At 41.2% G+C, this 22,531-nt stretch overlaps 1 protein-coding gene across 1 annotated transcript; it reads right to left on the bottom strand.

The window, feature by feature from the left end:
- Positions 1-36: 36 nt before the first annotated feature.
- Positions 37-21,388, bottom strand: LOC109056810. Its single transcript, XM_042716050.1, has 37 exons — positions 21,264-21,388; positions 13,994-14,072; positions 10,063-10,091; positions 9,850-9,871; positions 9,193-9,220; positions 9,042-9,105; positions 7,438-7,581; positions 6,971-7,164; positions 6,783-6,883; positions 6,540-6,617; positions 6,314-6,453; positions 5,948-6,156; positions 5,762-5,859; positions 5,580-5,608; positions 5,451-5,472; positions 5,299-5,326; positions 5,140-5,215; positions 4,900-5,049; positions 4,606-4,814; positions 4,409-4,512; positions 4,150-4,268; positions 3,858-4,025; positions 3,543-3,742; positions 3,344-3,456; positions 3,078-3,184; positions 2,712-2,888; positions 2,339-2,547; positions 2,152-2,249; positions 1,970-1,998; positions 1,841-1,862; positions 1,687-1,714; positions 1,528-1,603; positions 1,288-1,437; positions 989-1,202; positions 534-652; positions 242-409; positions 37-126 (listed from the first exon to the last, which is right to left on the bottom strand). The coding sequence occupies exons 2-37, from the start codon at positions 14,046-14,048 to the stop codon at positions 37-39; spliced, it is 3,867 nt and encodes a 1,288-aa protein (XP_042571984.1). The 5' UTR covers positions 14,049-14,072; positions 21,264-21,388.
- Between the last annotated feature and the right edge of the window lie 1,143 nt (positions 21,389-22,531).

Here is a 22,531-nt window from a genome sequence, read left to right on the forward strand (position 1 = left end):
ACAGGGATGAGCTTCTCGGTGAACCACACTTCCCAGTCATGAGCCACAAATCCCGGAGCTCAGTTCAATGATCCCGAAGGTTCGGTTCATCATCACGTCTCTCACAGCGGGGGTGATATCGGGAATCTGCAGGGATAAAACACCGGGAGTGTGAATGGCACAGCGTGAAAGTAGCGTTCTCTGGGCTAGTCTTCATGGCTTCCACGCGACCTCTGTCAAACGCTTTGATTCATTGACTTGCCTCAGGAGATGCGGTTAGAGCCGTCAGAAACTCCTCCACGTTCTTGAAAGCGTTGCCATTCTCCAGGCGGTCGAACACAGCGTCGATCTGATGGGTGTTGTTCAGCGCTCCGGAGCTCAGTGTCAGCTCAGCTACTTGGCTAGGGCTCAGCAGCGCCAAGGATGCAAACTGAAGCACAACATGGACAGCAGATGATACATCACAGGTGAGGCCGTTTACTTCAGATCAAAAATACATTCCTAAAATAATGACAATTCACATGGGCAACTGGAGCAAGCCAAAGGCTACTCACGCTGGAGAAATTTTCATTCAGCCTTTGCAAGTCCTCCAAGGTAGCGTAGACGGAGAAGTTGCCAAAGTTCTTCTCCAGCCAGTCAGCGCTGCTCGTAGTATTGGCAAGACAGGCAGGATCTGGATTGAACATCGGGGGAATTAAACAGAACACCTTTGAACTGGCGAAACACCCGTGACAAGCCGAGACGCTGAAGGATGCCTAAGGAACTACAGCATGACGGGTGGCAACTCAAGACATTGATAGGGCTTAAAGTACCTGGTAGGTCGTCTCTCGAGAGGAAGGGATTGACAAATTCAGTGAAGACGACCCGTTGTTGCCCCACCTCCATGAGGGACGCTTGACGACTTAGAGCCTGCACCCTATTTCGGGAGAGATCGTCGGTCGTTACGGATTGCTCAACTCCACTCCCCTGACTACCACTTCGGGATTTACAGAGCACTGAAGATACTTACACAACTTGGTAGGTGTCGCAACTGAAGTTCTTGGAGCTAAGGCAGGACAGGAAGCGGAGACTCTGGAGACTGCAGGCAAGAATGGTCTCAGCCTTCCCTGGAACCAGTCGGTAATGAAGCTGACATCTGTCAGTTGTGCGGCGCTGAAGTTGTTGACTTTCACCTCTCCAATGGCATCGAGAACACGGGACTCAGGCTGATGGCCACCGAGGGTCTGTGAAAGCAGAGGGACATATCTCAATGTAGAGCCCAGAGACAGCACTCCATCTCCTGTTCCAGAAAGCAGGGGTGTCACTCACGTTGTTGGAGTACGCTGACAGAGCAACCTCCAGAACTCCCGCGACTTTCTGGAAGAAAAGCTTCCACGTCTCTGCGCTGCTGTTCACGCTGCTCGGCACCTTGCAAGTCAGCAGTGTGACGAGGGCGTCAGAGGACAGGGAGGATGCAACCTTGAAAGGAGTGGGCAGATTTGTGCAGTCAGAGAAATGGGAGTATTTGCAAAGACAGGCATTCAGGTGCACCGTTCATGGAAGACTTACCGGAGAGCAGGCATAATTAGAGATGGCGAAGTCGCACAGCTGAGCCGAGGAAGGAGGCTGGCTCCCGGGTCCACCACTGCAAGGGACAAAAACATGTTATCCATTTTCACCACTTTAAAGCCAATCTCTGTTCTCAGCAGGCACCAAACCGATACTCACCTGTGGACACCTCCACACAGCCTCACCTCTGCAAAGCAAACAAAAACAAAAAAAACAAAAGATGAGGTCTAGAACTTACTAGCTATCTCATGATTTTATCACAAACTGATGAAAATCTATCAATCGCAAACTAGCATCCTGTGTTCTGACTCACCATCCACTATTGTCTCTTTGCACTGGCGAGAAGGAAGACAAAGCAAGAAAATATAAGAAAACCATTATGTACAGCTTCTAATGGGCTTGAACTTTACCCATAACCCATGTACGACAATGAAGTACTTACGAAACCCACAGGGCGAGGGGGCGTGCAGCCTGAGGAAAAAACCAAGACAAACAAGATTTCTGTCAATGGGAGGCCACTTGCAAATGCCTTACATTCACCTGCATTTGGTAAGGACTCTTTTGGTTTACCAAAGAACAACACTGCGATCTTTACGTATTTGAAGAGAGCTGCTCAGGCCATACCTTCTGGTGGTGACTGTCGAAGTTTGTCTATGCTTGACTTCAGCTCCACTCCAACTCCAGTTGGGAGAACCGCCAAAGCGCTCTCCATGCCTTTCAATCTGTGGAAACGTGCAAAAAATGGAAAATCTCAACATTTACTTCTATTCACTGAATTAAGACAAGAAACCAAGGGAGCCAGATTGTTTACATTGCGTCGTAAGAGTCGCAGGTGAGGTTGGCGGGGATCACCACCAAAACTGAAGGACTGAAGCTGGCCAGCAGGACCACGAGATTAATTTGGAACCACAGCTCATAGTCACTGGTTTGGAAGAGAGGGAATTTGGGAGCCAGAGCCGTCAAAGTCAGGTTCAGTATTGCGTCCCGGACTTCCGCGTTTGTGATGTAGGTGATGTTTTCCTGAGAGGGGAGGGTGGGGGAAGAGATACATTTAGCACCACGACAGGACCTTCTAGCACGGCCTCCTTGCCCACAAGCAGCACATTCTTGGTCTAAGCAATTATAGATAAATTGCACTGAGAAAAAAACAAAAAAAAACAAGAATAAATTGTAAAAAGACTCACCTCCTTGCTGACCTCCACAAACGTTTCAAAGAATTTCTCTAGCTGCTCCTCATCTGGGGCTTTTAGGATGCTGCTCAACACCTCCTTCACCACGGTCACATTTTCAAGAGCACCGGTGGACGGATCCAACAGCAGCTCTGCTTTCTGGTCAGGTGACAGGGATTCCAAAGCTGCCAGCTAAGGTGAACAAAACCCAGACACAAAGTAAATAACGCATGACGGTTGGTGATTTGCTCTCTTCCCAAAGACATGGAGAAAAAAAAAAGAAAACCAAAGAAAACAAATAAACAACCAAAAATCACTACCAGCCAAGAACTCCCTTAAAGCTGTGTGAGAAGAGAAACGTAATAAAAATAGGTGATTTACCCCACTGATGTTCAGCTCCTTGAGGTCTGAGTAATTGGCCACCGTGGAGAATAGACCCAAGTTGATGTCAAGCCACTCAGCATCGTTTCCGATGTCCTTTCTGCAATCTGTTTTTCAAAATAGGGGTGGAAGAAGATCAGCCTGCGTCGGTGCGCTGCTATGAAGCCGACACACAAAAACCCTGACCTGTCAGCTTAAACAAAACCAGCAACGCATGCCACCCGGCAACAGAGAGGTGCCGGGAAAGCACGCCCTGGAAGGCCTACCTGGACTGTTGTATCGGACGGCAAATTGCTTCAGGTGCTCCACCAGAACCCTGGTCATCTCCTGCCTCCTGGTGAATGTCATTTTGTCGAAAACATCTCCCATTCCCTCAACGCTGCGACAGAAAGGAACAGAAGGGTGTTAAGGTGGGCGTGTCGATGCAGATCGACAAGCTTCCTTTCTCCACATTCAGGCACTCACATCACATGGTAGTTGGTGCAGTTGATGTCAGCTGTGACCTTAAGCAGCATTCCTGCGGTGAAACTGGGGAGGACAGGGATGAGCTTCTCGGTGAACCACACTTCCCAGTCATGAGCCACAAATCCCGGGAGCTTCAGTTCAATGATCCCGAAGGTTCGGTTCATCATCACGTCTCTCACAGCGGGGGTGATATCGGGAATCTGCAGGGATAAAACACCGGGAGTGTGAATGGCACAGCGTGAAAGTAGCGTTCTTTGGGCTAGTCTTCATGGCTTCCACGCGACCTCTGTCAAACGCTTTGATTCATTGACTTGCCTCAGGAGATGCGGTTAGAGCCGTCAGAAACTCCTCCACGTTCTTGAAAGCGTTGCCATTCTCCAGGCGGTCGAACACAGCGTCGATCTGATGGGTGTTGTTCAGCGCTCCGGAGCTCAGTGTCAGTTCAGCTACTTGGCTAGGGCTCAGCAGCGCCAAGGATGCAAACTGAAGCACAACATGGACAGCAGATGATACATCACAGGTGAGGCCGTTTACTTCAGATCAAAAATACATTCCTAAAATAATGACAATTCACATGGGCAACTGGAGCAAGCCAAAGGTTACTCACGCTGGAGAAATTTTCATTCAGCCTTTGCAAGTCCTCCAAGGTAGCGTAGACGGAGAAGTTGCCAAAGTTCTTCTCCAGCCAGTCAGCGCTGCTCATAGTATTGGCAAGACAGGCAGGATCTGGATTGAACATCGGGGGAAATTAAACAGAACACCTTTGAACTGGCGAAACACCCGTGACAAGCCGAGACGCTGAAGGATGCCTAAGGAACTACAGCATGACGGGTGGCAACTCAAGACATTGATAGGGCTTAAAGTACCTGGTAGGTCGTCTCTCGAGAGGAAGGGACTGACAAATTCAGTGAAGACGACCCGTTGTTGCCCCACCTCCATGAGGGACGCTTGACGACTTAGAGCCTGCACCCTATTTCGGGAGAGATCGTCGGTCGTTACGGATTGCTCAACTCCACTCCCCTGACTACCACTTCGGGATTTACAGAGCACTGAAGATACTTACACAACTTGGTAGGTGTCGCAACTGAAGTTCTTGGAGCTAAGGCAGGACAGGAAGTCCCTGGAGACTGCAGGCAAGAATGGTCTCAGCCTTCCCTGGAACCAGTCGGTAATGAAGCTGACATCTGCCAGTTGTGCGGCGCTGAAGTTGTTGACTTTCACCTCTCCAATGGCATCGAGAACACGGGACTCAGGCTGATGGCCACCGAGGGTCTGTGAAAGCAAAGGGACATATCTCAATGTAGAGCCCAGAGACAGCACTCCATCTCCTGTTCCAGAAAGCAGGGGTGTCACTCACGTTGTTGGAGTACGCTGACAGAGCAACCTCCAGAACTCCCGCGACTTTCTGGAAGAAAAGCTTCCACGTCTCTGCGCTGCTGTTCACGCTGCTCGGCACCTTGCAAGTCAGCAGTGTGACGAGGGCGTCAGAGGACAGGGAGGATGCAACCTTGAAAGAAGTGGGCAGATTTGTGCAGTCAGAGAAATGGGAGTATTTGCAAAGACAGGCATTCAGGTGCACCGTTCATGGAAGACTTACCGGAGAGCAGGCATAATTAGAGATGGCCAAGTCGCACAGCTGAGCCGAGGAAGGAGGCTGGCTCCCGGGTCCACCACTGCAAGGGACAAAAACATGTTATCCATTTTCACCACTTTAAAGCCAATCTCTGTTCTCAGCAGGCACCAAACCGATACTCACCTGTGGACACCTCCACACAGCCTCACCTCTGCAAAGCAAACAAAAACAAAAAACAAAAGATGAGGTCTAGAACTTACTAGCTATCTCATGATTTTATCACAAACTGATGAAAATCTATCAATCGCAAACTAGCATCCTGTGTTCTGACTCACCATCCACTATTGTCTCTTTGCACTGGCGAGAAGGAAGACAAAGCAAGAAAATATAAGAAAACCATTATGTACAGCTTCTAATGGGCTTGAACTTTACCCATAACCCATGTACGACAATGAAGTACTTACGAAACCCACAGGGCGAGGGGGCGTGCAGCCTGAGGAAAAAACCAAGACAAACAAGATTTCTGTCAATGGGAGGCCACTTGCAAATTGCTTACATTCACCTGCATTTGGTAAGGACTCTTTTGGTTTACCAAAGAACAACACTGCGATCTTTACGTATTTGAAGGGAGCTGCTCAGGCCATACCTTCTGGTGGTGACTGTCGAAGTTTGTCTATGCTTGACTTCAGCTCCACTCCAACTCCAGTTGGGAGAACCGCCAAAGCGCTCTCCATGCCTTTCAATCTGTGGAAACGTGCAAAAGTGGAAAATCTCATCATTTACTTCTATTCACTGAATTAAGACAAGAAACCAAGGGAGCCAGATTGTTTACATTGCGCCGTAAGAGTCGCAGGTGAGGTTGGCGGGGATCACCACCAAAACTGAAGGACTGAAGCTGGCCAGCAGGACCACGAGATTAATTTGGAACCACAGCTCATAGTCACTGGTTTGGAAGAGAGGGAATTTGGGAGCCAGAGCCGTCAAAGTCAGGTTCAGTATTGCGTCCCGGACTTCCGCGTTTGTGATGTAGGTGATGTTTTCCTGAGAGGGGAGGGTGGGGGAAGAGATACATTTAGCACCCCGACAGGACCTTCTAGCACGGCCTCCTTGCCCACAAGCAGCACATTCTTGGTCTAAGCAATTATAGATAAATTGCACTGAGAAAAAAAAAACAAGAATACATTGTAAAAAGACTCACCTCCTTGCTGACCTCCACAAACGTTTCAAAGAATTTCTCTAGCTGCTCCTCATCTGGGGCTTTTAGGATGCTGCTCAACACCTCCTTCACCACGGTCACATTTTCAAGAGCACCGGTGGATGGATCCAACAGCAGCAAAACTTACATTCAAGGTAACAAGGAATCAAAAGCTACCAAAAAATGTAAAAAAACCAAAAACACTCACAATAAAATCAGAAATGCATACTAGCGTAGAATGAAAATTCACCAAAATTTTTCACAAGCCATTCAGCACTGCTCATAATGTTAGAAAGACATGCAGGATCTGGATTGAATACAGAAAATTGAGGGAATTAATCAAAGCACCCCTGAATTGTGAACTTTGATATATTTATTGGTTTTATTGTAACCACTTTTCGTAAGTCTCGTAAGTCTCGTAAGTTCTGTAACAGGTTTGAATCATTTAAACTTAAAAACATTTTTACTGCACCTGAAAGTTGTCTAGACAAGAATGGCTGAATGAATTGGGTGTAGATGGAGGTCTTAGATGTTCCATTGATCAGATTCACCTGCTGACTGAGTGTTTTGACTCTATTCACAAAAAAAATGTTTAAAGATTAGCCACAATTTCAATTTGCTTCTCTGTAATATTAGTATATACAAAATTTTGATTCATACATTGTCTGGTAGCTGACACATGAAAAGTTTATCTTGCTCATGTTGGATATAAACTCTGTGGTAATAAACGGGAGGAGTGGAATAAGCCTGACACAGATCCATGACTGAACAAACTCCATGTTTTGCACATTTTCTGCAGTCAGTGTGTGTAAAGCACCAAAACTGTCAGCAATGTCCTCGTTTGAAGAAACTCCCTAAAATAAAAATAAACTTCATTATGCACATAATTATATGATAACTCACTAACAGCGTTCAGGCTGAAATTGCACCCTGCATATAGTTCACAGTGTTCATTGATATTGAAAGAAATAAATTATAAACATTTGATGGTTCATCTGATTGCAATCATTAAGGCAAATATTTCAGAAAATCAGAAAGCGCTAAATAAAAATAAAATAAGCAAAAAGCAAAGCAGCCAGCTGATGTTTTCCAGCAAGTTTAAATAGTTTTAAATGTGTTTTTCTTACAAGGTGAACCATAACATTTAGTGTTGATGCAATGATCTTTCCAAGCTCAGTTTGGAGCATGTGAAGTTTTTCTTGAGGAAAACTTGCTGGGCTGTTTGATATACATTGTAGATGGTGTACAGTGTCATCCACTGCATTTAAAATCTAAATATGAAAACACAAAAAAGTACCACAGCTGAATAATTAATTTGATCAAAAAGCTTGTATTATAATGGCAACTACATGGGGACATTTAAGAACATTTCTTTCTCTAGCTACTGCAGCCATGCATTTTTGCCATAATAATCAAGTGAGGAAATTTATTTTTTTAATTTTTTTATTTTTACACTATGAGTCCAACAAAAAAGGTATATTTCATACAGAGATCTGATTTTAGCATCGAGACAGTCTGGGATTACATGAAGAGACAGAAACTGAGACAGACTAAAATCTTAAGAGCTTTGGCAACATCTCTATGATGCTTGGAGAAATCAACCTACAAAATTGCAGTGCTGTGGAAAGTTTTAGGCACTTATCAGTTAACTTCTATTAACTAAATCAAATGATTTGGTATGACCACCCATTGCGTTTAGAACTGATTTTATCCTAGCTATGCGTGTGCACTGTGTTAAGGGTTAGGTACTGTAGATTTCAAGTTTCTTAGATATGTTGCCGTGTTCTGTCTCAGCCTTTTTTTTTTTTTTTTTTTTTTAAATCTCTTCCTATTATCCCAGACTGACTTAATGATGGTGAAATCTATGTGTGGATCATACTTTCTATTGTTATCTGTAGCATACAAAAATCTCACTGGATTATTATAATTAATAGCAAAATGTACACTGCTCTTTAAAGCTTGGTCAGTATTTTTATTTATTTTCATTTTTAAAAGAAATGAATGCCTTTAACAAGGATGCATTAAAATTATCAAAAGTGACAGTAAAGACATTTATAATGTTTAAAATAAATTCTGATCTTTTGAACTTTCTATTCATCTGTGAATCCTGAAAAATAAAATGTTAGATTAATATTGGGCGGCACAACTGTTTTCAACATTGATAATAATCAGAAATGTTTCTTGAGCAGCAAATTACATTTTACTATATATTCACATACAGAACAGCTATTTTAAATTGTAATAATATTATACAAAACTAATGTTTTTACAGTATTTTTGAACAAACACATGCAGCCTTGATGATCGGAACAATTACAAAAATCATTACATTAGCATTCAGCAGCTTTACTCTCGGAACAATAGGTATTTACAAATCTGAGCCCTCCTATGTCCACCATATTTATACTACATTCTACATTCTAATGTCATAAACTCTAAACATATGTAGTTCCAGCATGTGTCAGAATTTTTCACCTGAACTGTAAAATTCACAAGAAAATCAAGTTTGCTATGTGCAGATGCTTCTCTCTTTAATCCATATATTTGTATATTAATTCACATATAAAATGTATTGTTGTTCTTAAAAAGCATGCAATTTATTCTTACTGCCTGATTCTAAGTAACTGTTTTTTAGTGCCTGCTGTGTCAGTTTATGAATAATATCACAACAGTGAATAGTTTTATAAGTAGAGAGGGAGATGTAGAAAGAAAGCAGAGAGAAATCACTCACCAGAGAGCTGAAGTTTTTCAGATTATTCAGATCACAGCTGTTCAAAGTTTGATTGCTGGTTCTACTGTAACAGTGGGAATAAAATATATTTGGTTGAAATCTATGAGCTAACTATTATGATACAATGCACTAATGTTAATTAAGTACTCACTCAGTAGTGAGACTGCATGATCCTGTTTCTAGGAAAAACCATAGATATTTATTTATTACTTTGCAGGTACTCAGATTAGTTTGTAATACGGAGATACTAGCCCCAAACAGGACTAGTGTACAGCGCAAAGTCTATAAAGGCGCAAGGCCGCGGCAAACAGACGTTAATATGTATTTACATGATAGGGAATGAGATTGTACTTGTTAACTGTAAAAGCTGAGCTTATTATGACACAGGGGGAAAAAAAATGCCTTCATCTTGCAAATGTTATTCATCAGTGTGAAATGTAATAGATCATAAAGACTACCTGAGTTTAAAAAATAAATAAAGTAAATAAATAAAACTATAAAAGTAAATAATAATAATAATAATAATAAAATGAAAATAAAAGATTTTACAGAACATTTGATGACTCTTCTGAAAAGTAAAGAAAGTATGACACCCAGGCCTGATGTTTAATTCTATCCACTAGGGGGCGCCACCTTATTATAATTGGTCTCCTCGACAGACTGCAAATGCTTTTGCATATATGTGCTGTACTATACCAGATCGCCTTCATACATACTCCATACATTGCAGTTTACTGGGTTAGGCCTATGTGTCTTTGAGTACTGTCATGCATGCACAAGATGTTGCATTAATGTTTAATAATCTCACCATCTGAGTGTGTTGCATTGCACTGAAAGAAAAGCAGGTAATATAAAAATTAGTATTTTACATTATGATACTAAATGCCTCCTTGAACAAGAAAGAATTAAGTATAAAGTTATCTGGACTTACAGATTTGTAAGTATACACTTTTGATTTTGTAAAGAAAAACATGAAGCAAAATATGGAAATCATTTCCTCTTGGGGTTTCTCCTGACTCACCTGTGCATTACCCAGAGATGCAGATGTTGCTGTGGAAGGGCGAGAAGAAAATATAATCAGTGTAATCATCTTATGAACTTACAGGAAGCACAGTCATTTTAAAAACATTCATTCTGTAATAAATAAATATATTCAGATGGCTTACTAAGACATACTATTTTATTATTACGATTATTCTTAAATGGATTTGAAGGTTTAGCGATATATGTGGTTGTTCGTTCAGTAGTTGTTAGTTCGGCAGATTTTGTAGCAACAGTAGATGTTGGTTCTTGAGTTACAGAAACAGTTATTGGATGTGCTACAGTTGCGGTAGACATCATTGTTTGTGTACTTGCAGAAGTTGTTGATGCTTCTAAGCTTTTAGGTAGAGCAGTTCTAAAATCTCTAATTGCTGTAGAAAATAAAGCTACTAAAATATCCGTTTTCGAACTAGTCGTAGTTTGTCTTATCGGTGTTGTACCGAAGGCTGTGAACGGTTCTACAGTGCTGAGTGATGAAAGCTTGTTTGTGCTGAAAGTGTTTTATTAGAAGTAGTTGTGGTTGTTTGTGCAGCAGGTGTAGTAAACTTTGTTTTAGAAGATATAGTAAATAAATGTGTTAGCATTGCAGGTGTTGTATCACTAGTAGTGTGTGGAAGTCGTGTTGCATCGAGAGTATTTGGTACTACAGGTGTGGTAAGAAGAGTAATTGCTGATCTTGCAGATGTCGTAAGAAAAGTAGTTGTTGGTGTTGAAAGCAGTGCTCTAGATGTAAATGCCTCAGAAATATGTACAGGAGTTGTAGTTTCTGCGTTTGTAAGACTGTATTTTGCACTGCAGAGCTTGGAGGGCATGAAGGTGTTGATTCACTTGGTGTTTTGTTTGATTCCAAGATCTCTGGCAATGTTCTGCAAATGTTTTAGTGATAGCAGTCGATTCTTCTTGTGTCACTCCAACAGTTATTAGTACCAAAGAAGTTAATTAAAAACATTCTATGTTTTCTAAATGTTTTGTATGCATGGCAGATGTTGAAGTCACAGTAAATATTGCTCTGTCAGTTGTAGTAGCAGTGCAACGATTGCACTTTCAGGAATTTGTTGTTGTCATGACACTATCTGCAGTTTTTGATTCAGTTTCCACACTGGCAGTAGTTTGTGGTAATGGAGATGCTGTAAGATGAACAGTTTTTGCTACAGGTGTAGTGGGGAAATTACTTGTTGTTTCAGAAGTTTCATGGAATTTAGTGGTTGATTAAAGTTTTTCTAGTGATAGAAGTAGATGTTGCAGATGTTAAATCACTAGACGTCTGTGTTGCACCATCAGTGTTTGTTGGTTTTAAGGATGCAGCTGCAGCCAGTTCTGTAGTACTGTAAAAAAATGTCTGTAGTTTTTACAAAATAATTTTGGCAGCTATCACAGACAGAACAGTAATTAATGCAGGTGCAGATGTAGCACAGATGGAGGTTGCTGGTGTTGTTTGCAGTGCACTGGCAGTAATTGATGATGCTTCAGATGTTGTAGGTGTAGCAGGGTGGTATAACCCTTATTGCTATTGGCTGGGGTCATGCTGGAACTTTAAACCTATCAGAGCTCGTTGTGGGGAATATAAAAACGAGAGCGTTTTGTGGCTTGGGACACACCATCAGTGGCCCCTTTTTGTGGATCCTTCCATTGTAAATTTATGGAAGGTGTAGTAGCAGTGCAGCTGCAGATTTGGTAATATCAATGTGCTTGTTACCGCCAGGATCATTGTTTCTGGTTTTCCGGCTGCTGTGCATTGGACGCTCATGTTGGTTCACAGTTAGGCTTGTCTCAATGCTAAAGGGAATTTTGTCAATTAACAAGAGGCTGATTTGTTAATGTTTGTAGTTGTTGTCACACAAATAGTCTGCATTTCCTATGACTGGTGTGTAGTACGGCGCCATAATGCTCCTGCGGTTTATATAATTGTGAGTTCCCTTGTTTTTAATTCCCAGTTTATTGTGAGTAACTCACTTTTCTATGTTTGGCAGGTAACTGTACATGGAAGGGTTGTTGTGATTGTTTAGTTTGGGGCAGAATACATCCACTGCTGTGACAGCCCGGCTGTTTTGCCTGGGTCTTATCTTGGTTAATTTGATTATGGTTTGTGAGTTGGTGTTTATGCCATGGATGCTTGCATGCGGGTGGGTGTGAGTGTGTGTGTGTGGTGTGTTTGTATTGTGGTTGTGTCTGAGTTGTTGTTTCCTTGACCAGATATTTGACTCTGTTTTTTTTCCTGTATTTTGTGATTTTTGTAATTTCTCCATGTATTGTATTTTCAGTCAATCTGTATAGTGGGAGAGCCCAGCTGTGGTTGTAATGTACTGGTGTGTACACAGAGTTGTGATTAGTTTGCTGTGCTCTCACATGCTGGCCACCTCTTTTACTTTCTATTGTTTCTTTGTGTATTTGCATGTATATTTTGAAATTGTGTTTTGTTGATTGAGACCTTGTGTAAAATTAATTGTATTGTGTATTTTTAACTTTTGTATTTCAATAAAGTGCTTGTCTTTATATTTCCAGTCCACGTCTCCATTCTCACCCTGTCTTGGCAGTGAACCTATGTGCCTTTGATAAAGTTACTATTTCCCGGTATTTTCCGGGTGGCGTAGTTAATTAATGGTTAGATATTAGTTTTGTAAATAGTTTCAAATTGACCACCTTCGCCACACAGACAAATCAGTTGTTCCTGCAGTTGTTGTGTAAATTGCAGTGTTTGGTATCTCAGTTGTTACAGCAGTAACGGTTGTTAATTCTGCAATTGTTGTTGGTACAGCAGTTGTTTTTGTTTCTGCAGATGCTGTGGTTGGTGTCTCTGTTTTGTTAAAGTAGTCTGTAATTTCAGTTTTTGGCATAATAGTGATCATTTGATCTGTTGCTGTCTGGGATACAGCACTCAGAGATTCAGGTGTAGTTGTTTGTGCGGCTGTTGCTGTGGAGAAATTTGAAGGCATGTGAGCATATAATGGTATTTGTCTTAAATTAATCATTAACATGTCCTTGACACTCTTCTTCTTCTTCTTCTTTCTTCTTCTTTTTTTTTTTTTTTTTTAAGTGTCAATGTAATTCACATTCACTAAACTGCTTTAAGACTGAATAAGAAAATGCAGGGTCAGCACCCAATGCTTATTCAGAAATGACATGATCATGCAAAGCGGCAACAGATGAAGAATTTCCAATTTGTTTGTTTTTCCCATAAAACACAGTTATGTGTGAGCACAAGATTAAGGAATGCTCTTTCAGACTTAAGGCATGCTCTCTTTTTTTGCATGAAAATTTGCACTCTTTTCTACTGGTGACATTAAAAGAACAAAGGCCAAGAGAATGCATGCAGAGGTATATGGAGTAATGATGAAGGACGTCTGTGAAATCAGTAGCCATGCATGATTCATCTTTATAAGGAGGTGAGGATCCAGATGAGCAGACTACAATCTTCAACTGGAGTGACTGAAGTGAAGCCGAGATGACCAACAGACTTCCCAAGGATATTACTGTGTTGATAGCATTATTGGTTTATTAGTTGGTTTATTAAGTATTATTAGTTTTGTTGTCATGTGTTGAGTCTATTTAGCATGTTTCTTTCATAAGAATGTGCGTGTTGATGTGTTTTGGTATATATGGTTTATGAGCACACAAATTTGTATAATGACATGGGTTAGCAAACATCGTAAACATGGTTTATGAGGTTTACATTTCCTGTGTCCCCATAAACCAAAAGGCTTAAAAACATACTAACCAGTGTTTTTTGACATTCAAAAAATGCCTGTAGTTTTGTGTAAGGGGATTTAGGTAGATTTAGGTGTAGAGTTAGTGTAAGGGGATAGAAAATACAGTTTGTACAGTATAAAAACCATTACACCTATGAAGAGTCCCCTTAAAGCACAAATGCAAGAATGTGTGTGTGTGTGTGTGTGTGTGTGTGTGTGTCTCACCCATACAGAGGGCAGACAGCAGTATCAGTCTGCTGAGCATGATGTCTTGTCTCATCTTGTTCTCAGTTCATCATTTATGCTGCAAGGGTGAAAACAGATTTATTATTCAACATACACTGTAAAAATGTGTAAATTTACAATATGTTCCCATCTGCTGTGCTTTCACATTATTTTTTACAGTATTAAAGCTTATAACAGTTTATAAAATATATAATTTCTGTGCTGTGATGCAGAGGTTAGCACATCATTCCGGAGGTCAAAAGAATTTCAGGGTAAACATAAACTGAACATCATTTTAATAATAATTTGTATTTAGGACTTTCGACACTGTGCTTAACCCTGTTTCCCTTTCAGTCAGTCACTTTCAATGTCATGTCGAGTAAAATTAAACGAGCCAATGCACATAGGCATGCGAAATTTATAGAATGCGAGTATAAGAGGCAGCAGCTGCATCACATTGATTCATCTTTTCTCTTCAGAGCCGAGCTGTTCACAAGACTGCTCATTCATCCTGAAGAATCAAGTGTTGCTGTGCTGAGAGAAAACTCTTCAAGTGGTGTTGGTGTGATGGCAATGAAGCGGTGATCCACAACAGAAGTAGAAGCATTCTTCTCTGTTTTCTGTCTGAGACAGCCCACACAGCCTTTTCACTGTGATGTGTGTGGTGCTGTACCTACACATCGCACTTTTTCGCTGCAACTGTGCGGCTATCTCCCCCTGTGTCCTTCAGCACCAAAAAAAAAAAGTGCCGGCTGACGATCAAGATCACTGTCTCATGTGTTTGGGCATCTCTCTCATTGAGGTGGAGTTCATGGATGACTAATGTTCTCACTGCTGGAACATGACTCATGATCTCAGTGCTGTGCCCGGGACTCTGTTACCTCAAATGGGATCAAATGAGTCCCTCTGCCTCTGCTGTGATCTATCACTCATCTCGGTGAAAGCCGGGGCGTTGCTTCTTTCGGTGGTGGCGGAGGATCACAGTGAGAGATTCTCCAAGAGGGAGCTCTCACTCCTCACACACTACAGCTGATGGGGCAGCTGGAGGAACAGGCTAGGTCCTGTGCAGCACAGAGCATACCACTTGTATCTTTTGGCACCTCCCAACAACCATATATCAATCGCTGCTCTCTTCAGGGATGACCATATGGCTGCTTGCCCCTTTCAGGTGTGGTAGCGTTGCCTGAATCAAACCCAGAGATGACAGGATGACTCAAAACTCACAAATTCTCGATGAAAGAGCAGTTTCCTCTATCTTTGGGTCTCAAGGAAAGTAGGGTAGCGGGCAGCCGTGGGCGGCTCAGAACCGTGGAACCAGGTAGGTGTTGTGGCACTCAAGACCACACGTCATGCCTGAAAAGCTGTGGGTTACGGCCAATCTTGGACCTGCGAGTTTCGAACTGTGCTCTTCACAACCTGCTGTTCAATAGGTCCGCCCCCAAGATTGGTTTGCAGCAATCGACCTGAAGGATGCATACTTTCATGTCTTGACACATCCTCACCCAACTAATTTCCCAATTTTCCCACCACACTCCAATGCAACACTAAGATCCTGGCCCAGCTATGTGCCCAAGGTTCCTACCACTCCCTCCAGGGACCAGGTGATGAACCTGCAAGCACTGCCCCTGGAGGAGGCAGACCCAGCCCTGGCTTTGCTCTGTCCCGTCTGTGCTTTGCGGCGGTATATACACAGGATTCAAAGCTTCATGACCTCATACCAGCTCTTTGTCTGTTATGGAGGCCAGCAGAAGGGGAAGGCAGTCGCCAAGCAGAGGATGTGGCCCGCTGGATAGTGGATGCCATCACCTTGGCCTATGAAGCACAAGGTGTGCCCTGCCCACTCAGGCTGCATGCTCATTCCACCAGAAGTGTGGCAATATTCTGGGCGACAACTCATGGTGCCTTGCAGACAGATATCTGTAGAGCTGCAGGCTGGGCGACTCTGAACATGTTCGCTAGGTTCTATAGCCTACGTGTTGAACCGCTATCCTGTGTTCTTACCTCAAACGGGTAGTGGCACTGAGAGGCCCTGGTTCAGAGTCAGCTAGCTGCGTCTTGGCGCTTGTTTTTCTCCAGAGGGTTCCCTAACTGGGCAAACCCTTTCGAGTCCTCCAGTGCTTTGGAATTTGAATGTGGTGGAGCGTCCTGCATCAGGCCTTCATCCGATTAATTCTTGAAAGCTGGTGTGAGGCTGGTGCCGTTATGAATTACCCTGTTGGGATCCCATATGTGTATTCTCAACGGTACAGCTACTAAGGCCATGTTTCCCCTGCCAGAGTCCGCTCTTCAGTCTCTGAAAAATATGCAGCCTCTGAGCCATCCCAAAGACTTCCATTTGCAATACGGCCCTACGGGGTTACTCCACATGAGAAAAATGTCACTCCCCCCTGTGGGTGAGGTGACTCTCCAATGTTTTTCTTCCAGGAGGAAGGGCACGTTTTCCCAATGTTATCCAAGTCCCACTGAGTGGGTTTCTCAAAGAACAGCAGTGATTGACCTTCTCTGTGTAAAGCCCTTTCCTGTCATCTGCCTTATAGGAGGGATCAGGAGCCTTATACAGGGCACAGGAGGGAGCAGCATCTGTGGCGTGTTGGTAGAGATTCCCAATTCGTCAGTCACCGACGTGATGTCAAAAGTGACTGACTAAAAGGCAACATCTGGGTTACATATGTAACCCTTGTTCCCTGAAGGAGGGAATGGATACGTCACGTCCTGTCGCCACAGCTGTACCACCTCTTGGCGGCCAGGGCACAGGCTTGGCTCCTCAGTGAAAACATGAATAAATGCAACGCACCTGCTGCCTCTTATACTCACGCTGCGAGGCATGGCAGTCAGATGCAAATTTCACATGCATTGGCTTGTTTAGTTACAGTCAAAATTGATTGGTCTCTCTGGCGAGATTCCCAATTCATCGGTCACCAACATGACATCTCCGTCGAGGGTTACATACTTATCTGAGACGTTTGTCTTTTTTAAACCAGGCTTTTATACTCAGGTAAGTGGTGCTACACACTACAGTTTTAAAAGGTGGTCAGCACTGCTTATAACCTACATGCAAAGGCAATGCTAACCCTGTTCAACAGTGCTTTTGCATTCAGTGTGAAATAAACATACAGCCACAGAACAGTGTTACCAGACTGAGTTGACAATTTCCAGTTACCTACCCAAAACAATCAATGCCAAAAGAATGTGAGGCCATGTCAACAAAGGTTGATAAGGACCATTAAATGAATCAATTGCCCAGCCAGGCGAACGATACAACAACAAAAAAATGAATCCAAGAAATACAGTGAGCTATTAACTTCACTAACGTTAGTGTGGTGGATCAGTGAATGCGGGAGAAGGTGAGAGCTGACATACATACTGAGTATGTGTGTGTCTGTGTACAGTAGAAAATCAGTCCAGTCTCCCCAGCTGTAAATATCATTGGCTGTTAAAGTCTTGTGTTGCTTATAATAAATTGACATGTTGATATCACACAAGCAGTCTTTCAGAATGCTCTAAGTTACATATAGAGGCATACTGTATGCTTTAATGAGTGTGGTGGGGATGATGGACTGTCGCTCTGGGACAGGTGAGAATGAGGTTGGGGTGGGGTCTGAGGGGAATCACAGTATACTCATTACAAAAAAACTAGACTACACCACTGATTATATCTGCACCAGTTTAAACCCATTCAGCTGACTTGTAGACCAGTCGTGAATTCTCACTTTGACAGAGGTTGAATCCAGAAAAGCATATTATCATACTACTCTTACTATTTCTACCATATGTACAATTGTTACATTTACAATTAGTAATTTACATACTACTTGATCTGACATTATTAATTTATTAATTAATTAATTTATTTGATTATTTATTTACAGTGTTGGGGAGTAGCTAGCTATTTTTTTCAGTTGCTTTACAGTAGCGAGGGTACTTTTAAAACAGTGTAGCTTTTCCTGTAGCTAACTACTTTTTCCATCAAGTAGCAATGTAGCGCAACCAAACGCTACATTCCGTTTCGAAAACATTTTCAGTCAAACATTCTAATTAATTTAGTGTGCTCCTGCTTAAAAGTGCTCATCAATGTCAAAATGTTTGAAATAGCCAATCAAATTGAAGAAGACAGGATTTACTATTCACAGAAGCTGGTGGCATGCCACTTGAATGGCAAGACAATTCAGCAATATTTGCCAACTGTAGGGTGACCATACGTCCTCTTTTCCCTGGACCTCTTTTTGGACATAAGAAAATGCGTCTGGCTGGGATTTCTTAATTGCCCAAAATGTCCGGGATTTGGCTTTTTTCTTAATCTCATATACGCCAGGAAAGACAAATTATAATGTAAAGAAGTATGCCAGTCATTCATTAATGTTAATGAAATAATAATTTCAATAAATAAATAAATGACATTTTTATTTCTGTATTGTGTTATATTTCTATGTTAGTAAGTGGTGTTACTCTGTCATAATGAGCTTGTGTCCCTGCTTAAAGCACATACAGGAGGTGAATAATAGGCATTTTAAACTGATAAATGTTTCTTTTTTATTGCATTCTAGATAAAATGTCTAATTTACAATTATGAACAGTCATAATATAACCCCCCCCCCCACACACACACACTACACATGCAGTTTTTTAATGAACACTAATCTAACAGAAAATAAAATCGCAGTAGTGTGCTTATCATTTGTCAAAGAATGGTTGTGGTGGGATTCACGCAAAGTGCAGTGTTCACCTGTGCAGTTGATGATTGACATCTCCATTCACAGTCAGTAAATACTCTGTCAAATATTGTATTATTGTGTGTATCGGATAGTTTACAAATCAAATGATTGGGACACTTTTTGTCATTGAAATTGCTTGGAAAAGTGTCCCAACCAGTGGCGGCTCATGGGTATGAAAATAGAGGAGTCACACTTATTGTATTGGTCTGGGATCCCTGCCGATTATTATTATTATTTGCTTAACCACTTTAAAATGACTTTTTGGTTGCTTTTAGTCAGAAAACGTAAAGAAAACGACACACATACAACAAGATAATATAATATCACTTACCTGGCCTATCACTTAAAGCAAACATCCATCCCTTCTTAAAAGTCTGTGCTAAAAGAGAGCTACCTGTTGTGCTATTTCATTAAGCTGACTGCTGTAGCCTATATCAGCTTAGGCGTGTTCTTCTTTTTTTTTTAATTTGTATATATACTGTATGAATGACAGCTTGGTAAATCTGTTGGCGATCAAATATTCAATATCACTGCTCATCATAAGTACTTGGATCATTATCAGCACAGCGCGAGACGTTCAAACTAATAGCACGCAATTTACATCTCTATGATGATTGGTTGATACCAGAAAGGAGGTTAGCCTCCTCTATGAGGTTTCTTTTCTCAACACTCATCAGTGCTGAAAGTGAACACTCGATGCTGATTGGCTAATTTTTTTTACCAACTGGGGCACGAGAGATCAACTCTCCCCCGGCCTCCCCCTCCCCTTCTTTATCACCTAGCAGTTGTAATTACATCAGCAGATTCTGCACATTTGTGATAGAAAAGCTAAAAGAATAAACTACTTTAATTTATGAGTACCTTGTAGCTGGTCAAGCTACAGTTTCAGAGTAGCTTCCCCAACACTGTTTATTTAGTTTCTAAGTTATTAATAGTTGGATCTTTGTTATAAACAGTTTTTTTTTGCAACTTAAAGGGGTCATATGATGCTTTTTTAAAGATCATTATTTTGTGTATTTGGTTTAACAGAATATGTTGACATGCTTTACTGTTCAAAAAACACATTATTTTTCAAATACTATTCATTATTGTAGGTCCTCTATGCCCCGCCTCTCTCAAACGCGTTGTTTTCTACAAAGTCCCTCCTTCTGACAAGCGCAGTCTGCTCTGATTGGCCAACTGATCCAATGCATTGTTATTGGCCGAACACCGCAAGCACTCGTCGGAAATGTAACGTCCCTTTCCATAATCATGAGCTTCATCTTTCAAATAAATGTAAAGACAGTTAATAATGTGCTTAGTTTTACCATCAGATAAAGCCAAAAGGGGAACAGAGTCGCGTGACAGACACAGTGATGAAGCTCATGTGTGTTTGCAGTACACAAGCCACGGACGGTTGAGACAGCTGACTCCACTGTGTGACCCTCTCTCTCTCTCTCTCTCTCTCACACACACACACACACACGATGCACAAAACTCAGCATTTGAACAGTCAATAGCAAATACTTAAACTAATAACAAAACATACAGTAGCTGATTCAGAAGCACCAGACTGTCGTAGCAAAGTCAGAATTACCTCCTCTCCTAGGTTCACGAAACGGTCGACCATAAAATGCATTGCTGTTCTGTTGTAAGTAATCTTAAAGATTCCTAAATGCATCTACTTTCTGAAGGCCAAATAAAGTGCTTTTGCTTTTGGCTAGATACACACACATCTCCCTGACATGATGCTTCAACACTAACTGTGTTACTGAAACCACACCTTCTTTCTCTGCGTGAACATCTTGACGGCATTACGCAAATATTTCCACATAGTGACATAGATATGTGGAGGGTGTTTGAATGAACTGTTTTAGGGGGGCGTGGCAGAGTCTTAACATTGCTAAAAAATATCTCTTTGGATTTGAGACTTTAGTCTTTGCAAACTTTACAGATCTTCTTTATTCACCAAGAGCATGTAACGCTCCAAAGAGAAAGGAAAAATTGAAATCGCACCATATGACCCCTTTAATATATTTTTGTGTAAGCTGTGATTCATTTTATTTTTCAGGATTCACAGATGAATTGAAAGATCAAAAGATCAGCATTTATTTGATCAATGTAATGCATCCCTGCTGAATATTAATAATAAAAATAAAAATAAAAACTTTGAATGGCTGTCACAGTTTCCACAAAAATACAACATTGATAATAATCAGTAATGTTTCTTGAGCAGCAAATCAGCATATTATTATAATTTCTGAAGATCATGAGACACTAAAGACTGGAGTAATGATGCTGAAAATTCAGCTGTTTTTACTGTATTGTTAATCAAATAAATGCAGCCTTGGTGAGCAGAAGAGACTTTAACAAAAAAAAAAAAAAACATTTGGCCTGAAGTGTATTTCTGATGTCAGCATCATTTGATATATATATATTTTTTTTTTGTAGAAGTAAATTGTAAGAAACTACACAACTAATATACAGAATAAAAATCACCTGGAACAGTATGAATGCCTGTAAGAAAATAAGGGAAAGATCAATTTTGAGATCTTATAATGGCAGAGAAAATAGCTTACCTGTTTGACAGCTCAGGTGACTGACAGTCAAGTGAATGACAGAAAGTGTGTGTGTGTGATAGAGAGAGTTCTGGGTGGAGCTGACTATATGATAAAGTAGCTGCCGCCCAAATTCAGACCATTCTGATGCCCCCAGCACACACACACACACACACACACACATACGCACACGCACACACACATGCACGCACACACACACTGGGTTTCTAATTAGAATATTACAATCTGTACACATTTAAAGAGCTTTGCAAGATTAAGACAGAAATGTGATTTGCTGATTGATAGTTTGATATATGAGATTATTGTGAGGAATGTGATAAATGTGACAGGTACAGTATGAACACACATCCCCATTTATGTCAACTACCAGGAAGAGAAAAAAAATTCCCAGAAACATGAACATCTTCATCTGAGTTTTGCAGATGAGCTTCTGAGTTCAGATGAAGATTCTTTAGGTTCATTCAGCATTTCCTGCATTGAATCATGTGGCTGGTTCTGATCTGTCTAAACAGATTGATTGTGCCTGTCAATCATCTTCACAGGGCTGAACCAACTGTGTGTTTGTGTTTTTGTTGTCTGGAACATTCTGGTTATTAAGGACATGTTGTTAGTGAACTGCTGTCAGTTACAGTGTTTTTTACTCTTCGATACACAGTAATATAATGCAATAACAATGTAATGTATAGTCTAGTTCCTCCAGTTCTATTTAACATCCTAAGGAGGTTTCATATTATAAATATTTTTATAATCTATTTCCTTGCTGTCTCTGAACAGTAATTCTGTAATGGTTTCTGTAAAGCTGCTTGAGAATAACATGTTAAAACACTGCGCTAATAAAGCTGACTCGTCTTTTGACAGCTTACGAAACCATTAAAAAAAAAAAGAAAAGAAAAAGAAATCGTAAAGTGTTTTTCAAATAACTTTGTTTGAGTATTATTTTCATGGACACGCAGTAGCTTTCTTCTAACATCGACAGGACAGATGATTGCATTCATTATTAATGTTTCTAGAGTTATAGTTCTCCATATGTAAAGCATTTAGCCAATATGAGTCCAAACCTGTGTGAACTTACCAGCAAAACCTAACAAAAGCACAGTTCACTCGTCTCCTCAAAGTACTCTTCATTATTACACTGAACAATGTGGTGTAGTTCTTTCCAAACAACACACTAAACTGAACATGAAGCTCTGAATGCTCCAGTAATCCCTGTTTTATTTACAGTTTATCTTTTTTTTTTGTCTTGTTTTATTATGATGTGCTATTTTTTG

This window comes from Cyprinus carpio, chromosome B1, assembly GCF_018340385.1.
Source record: "Cyprinus carpio isolate SPL01 chromosome B1, ASM1834038v1, whole genome shotgun sequence".
Lineage (NCBI taxonomy): Eukaryota > Metazoa > Chordata > Actinopteri > Cypriniformes > Cyprinidae > Cyprinus > Cyprinus carpio.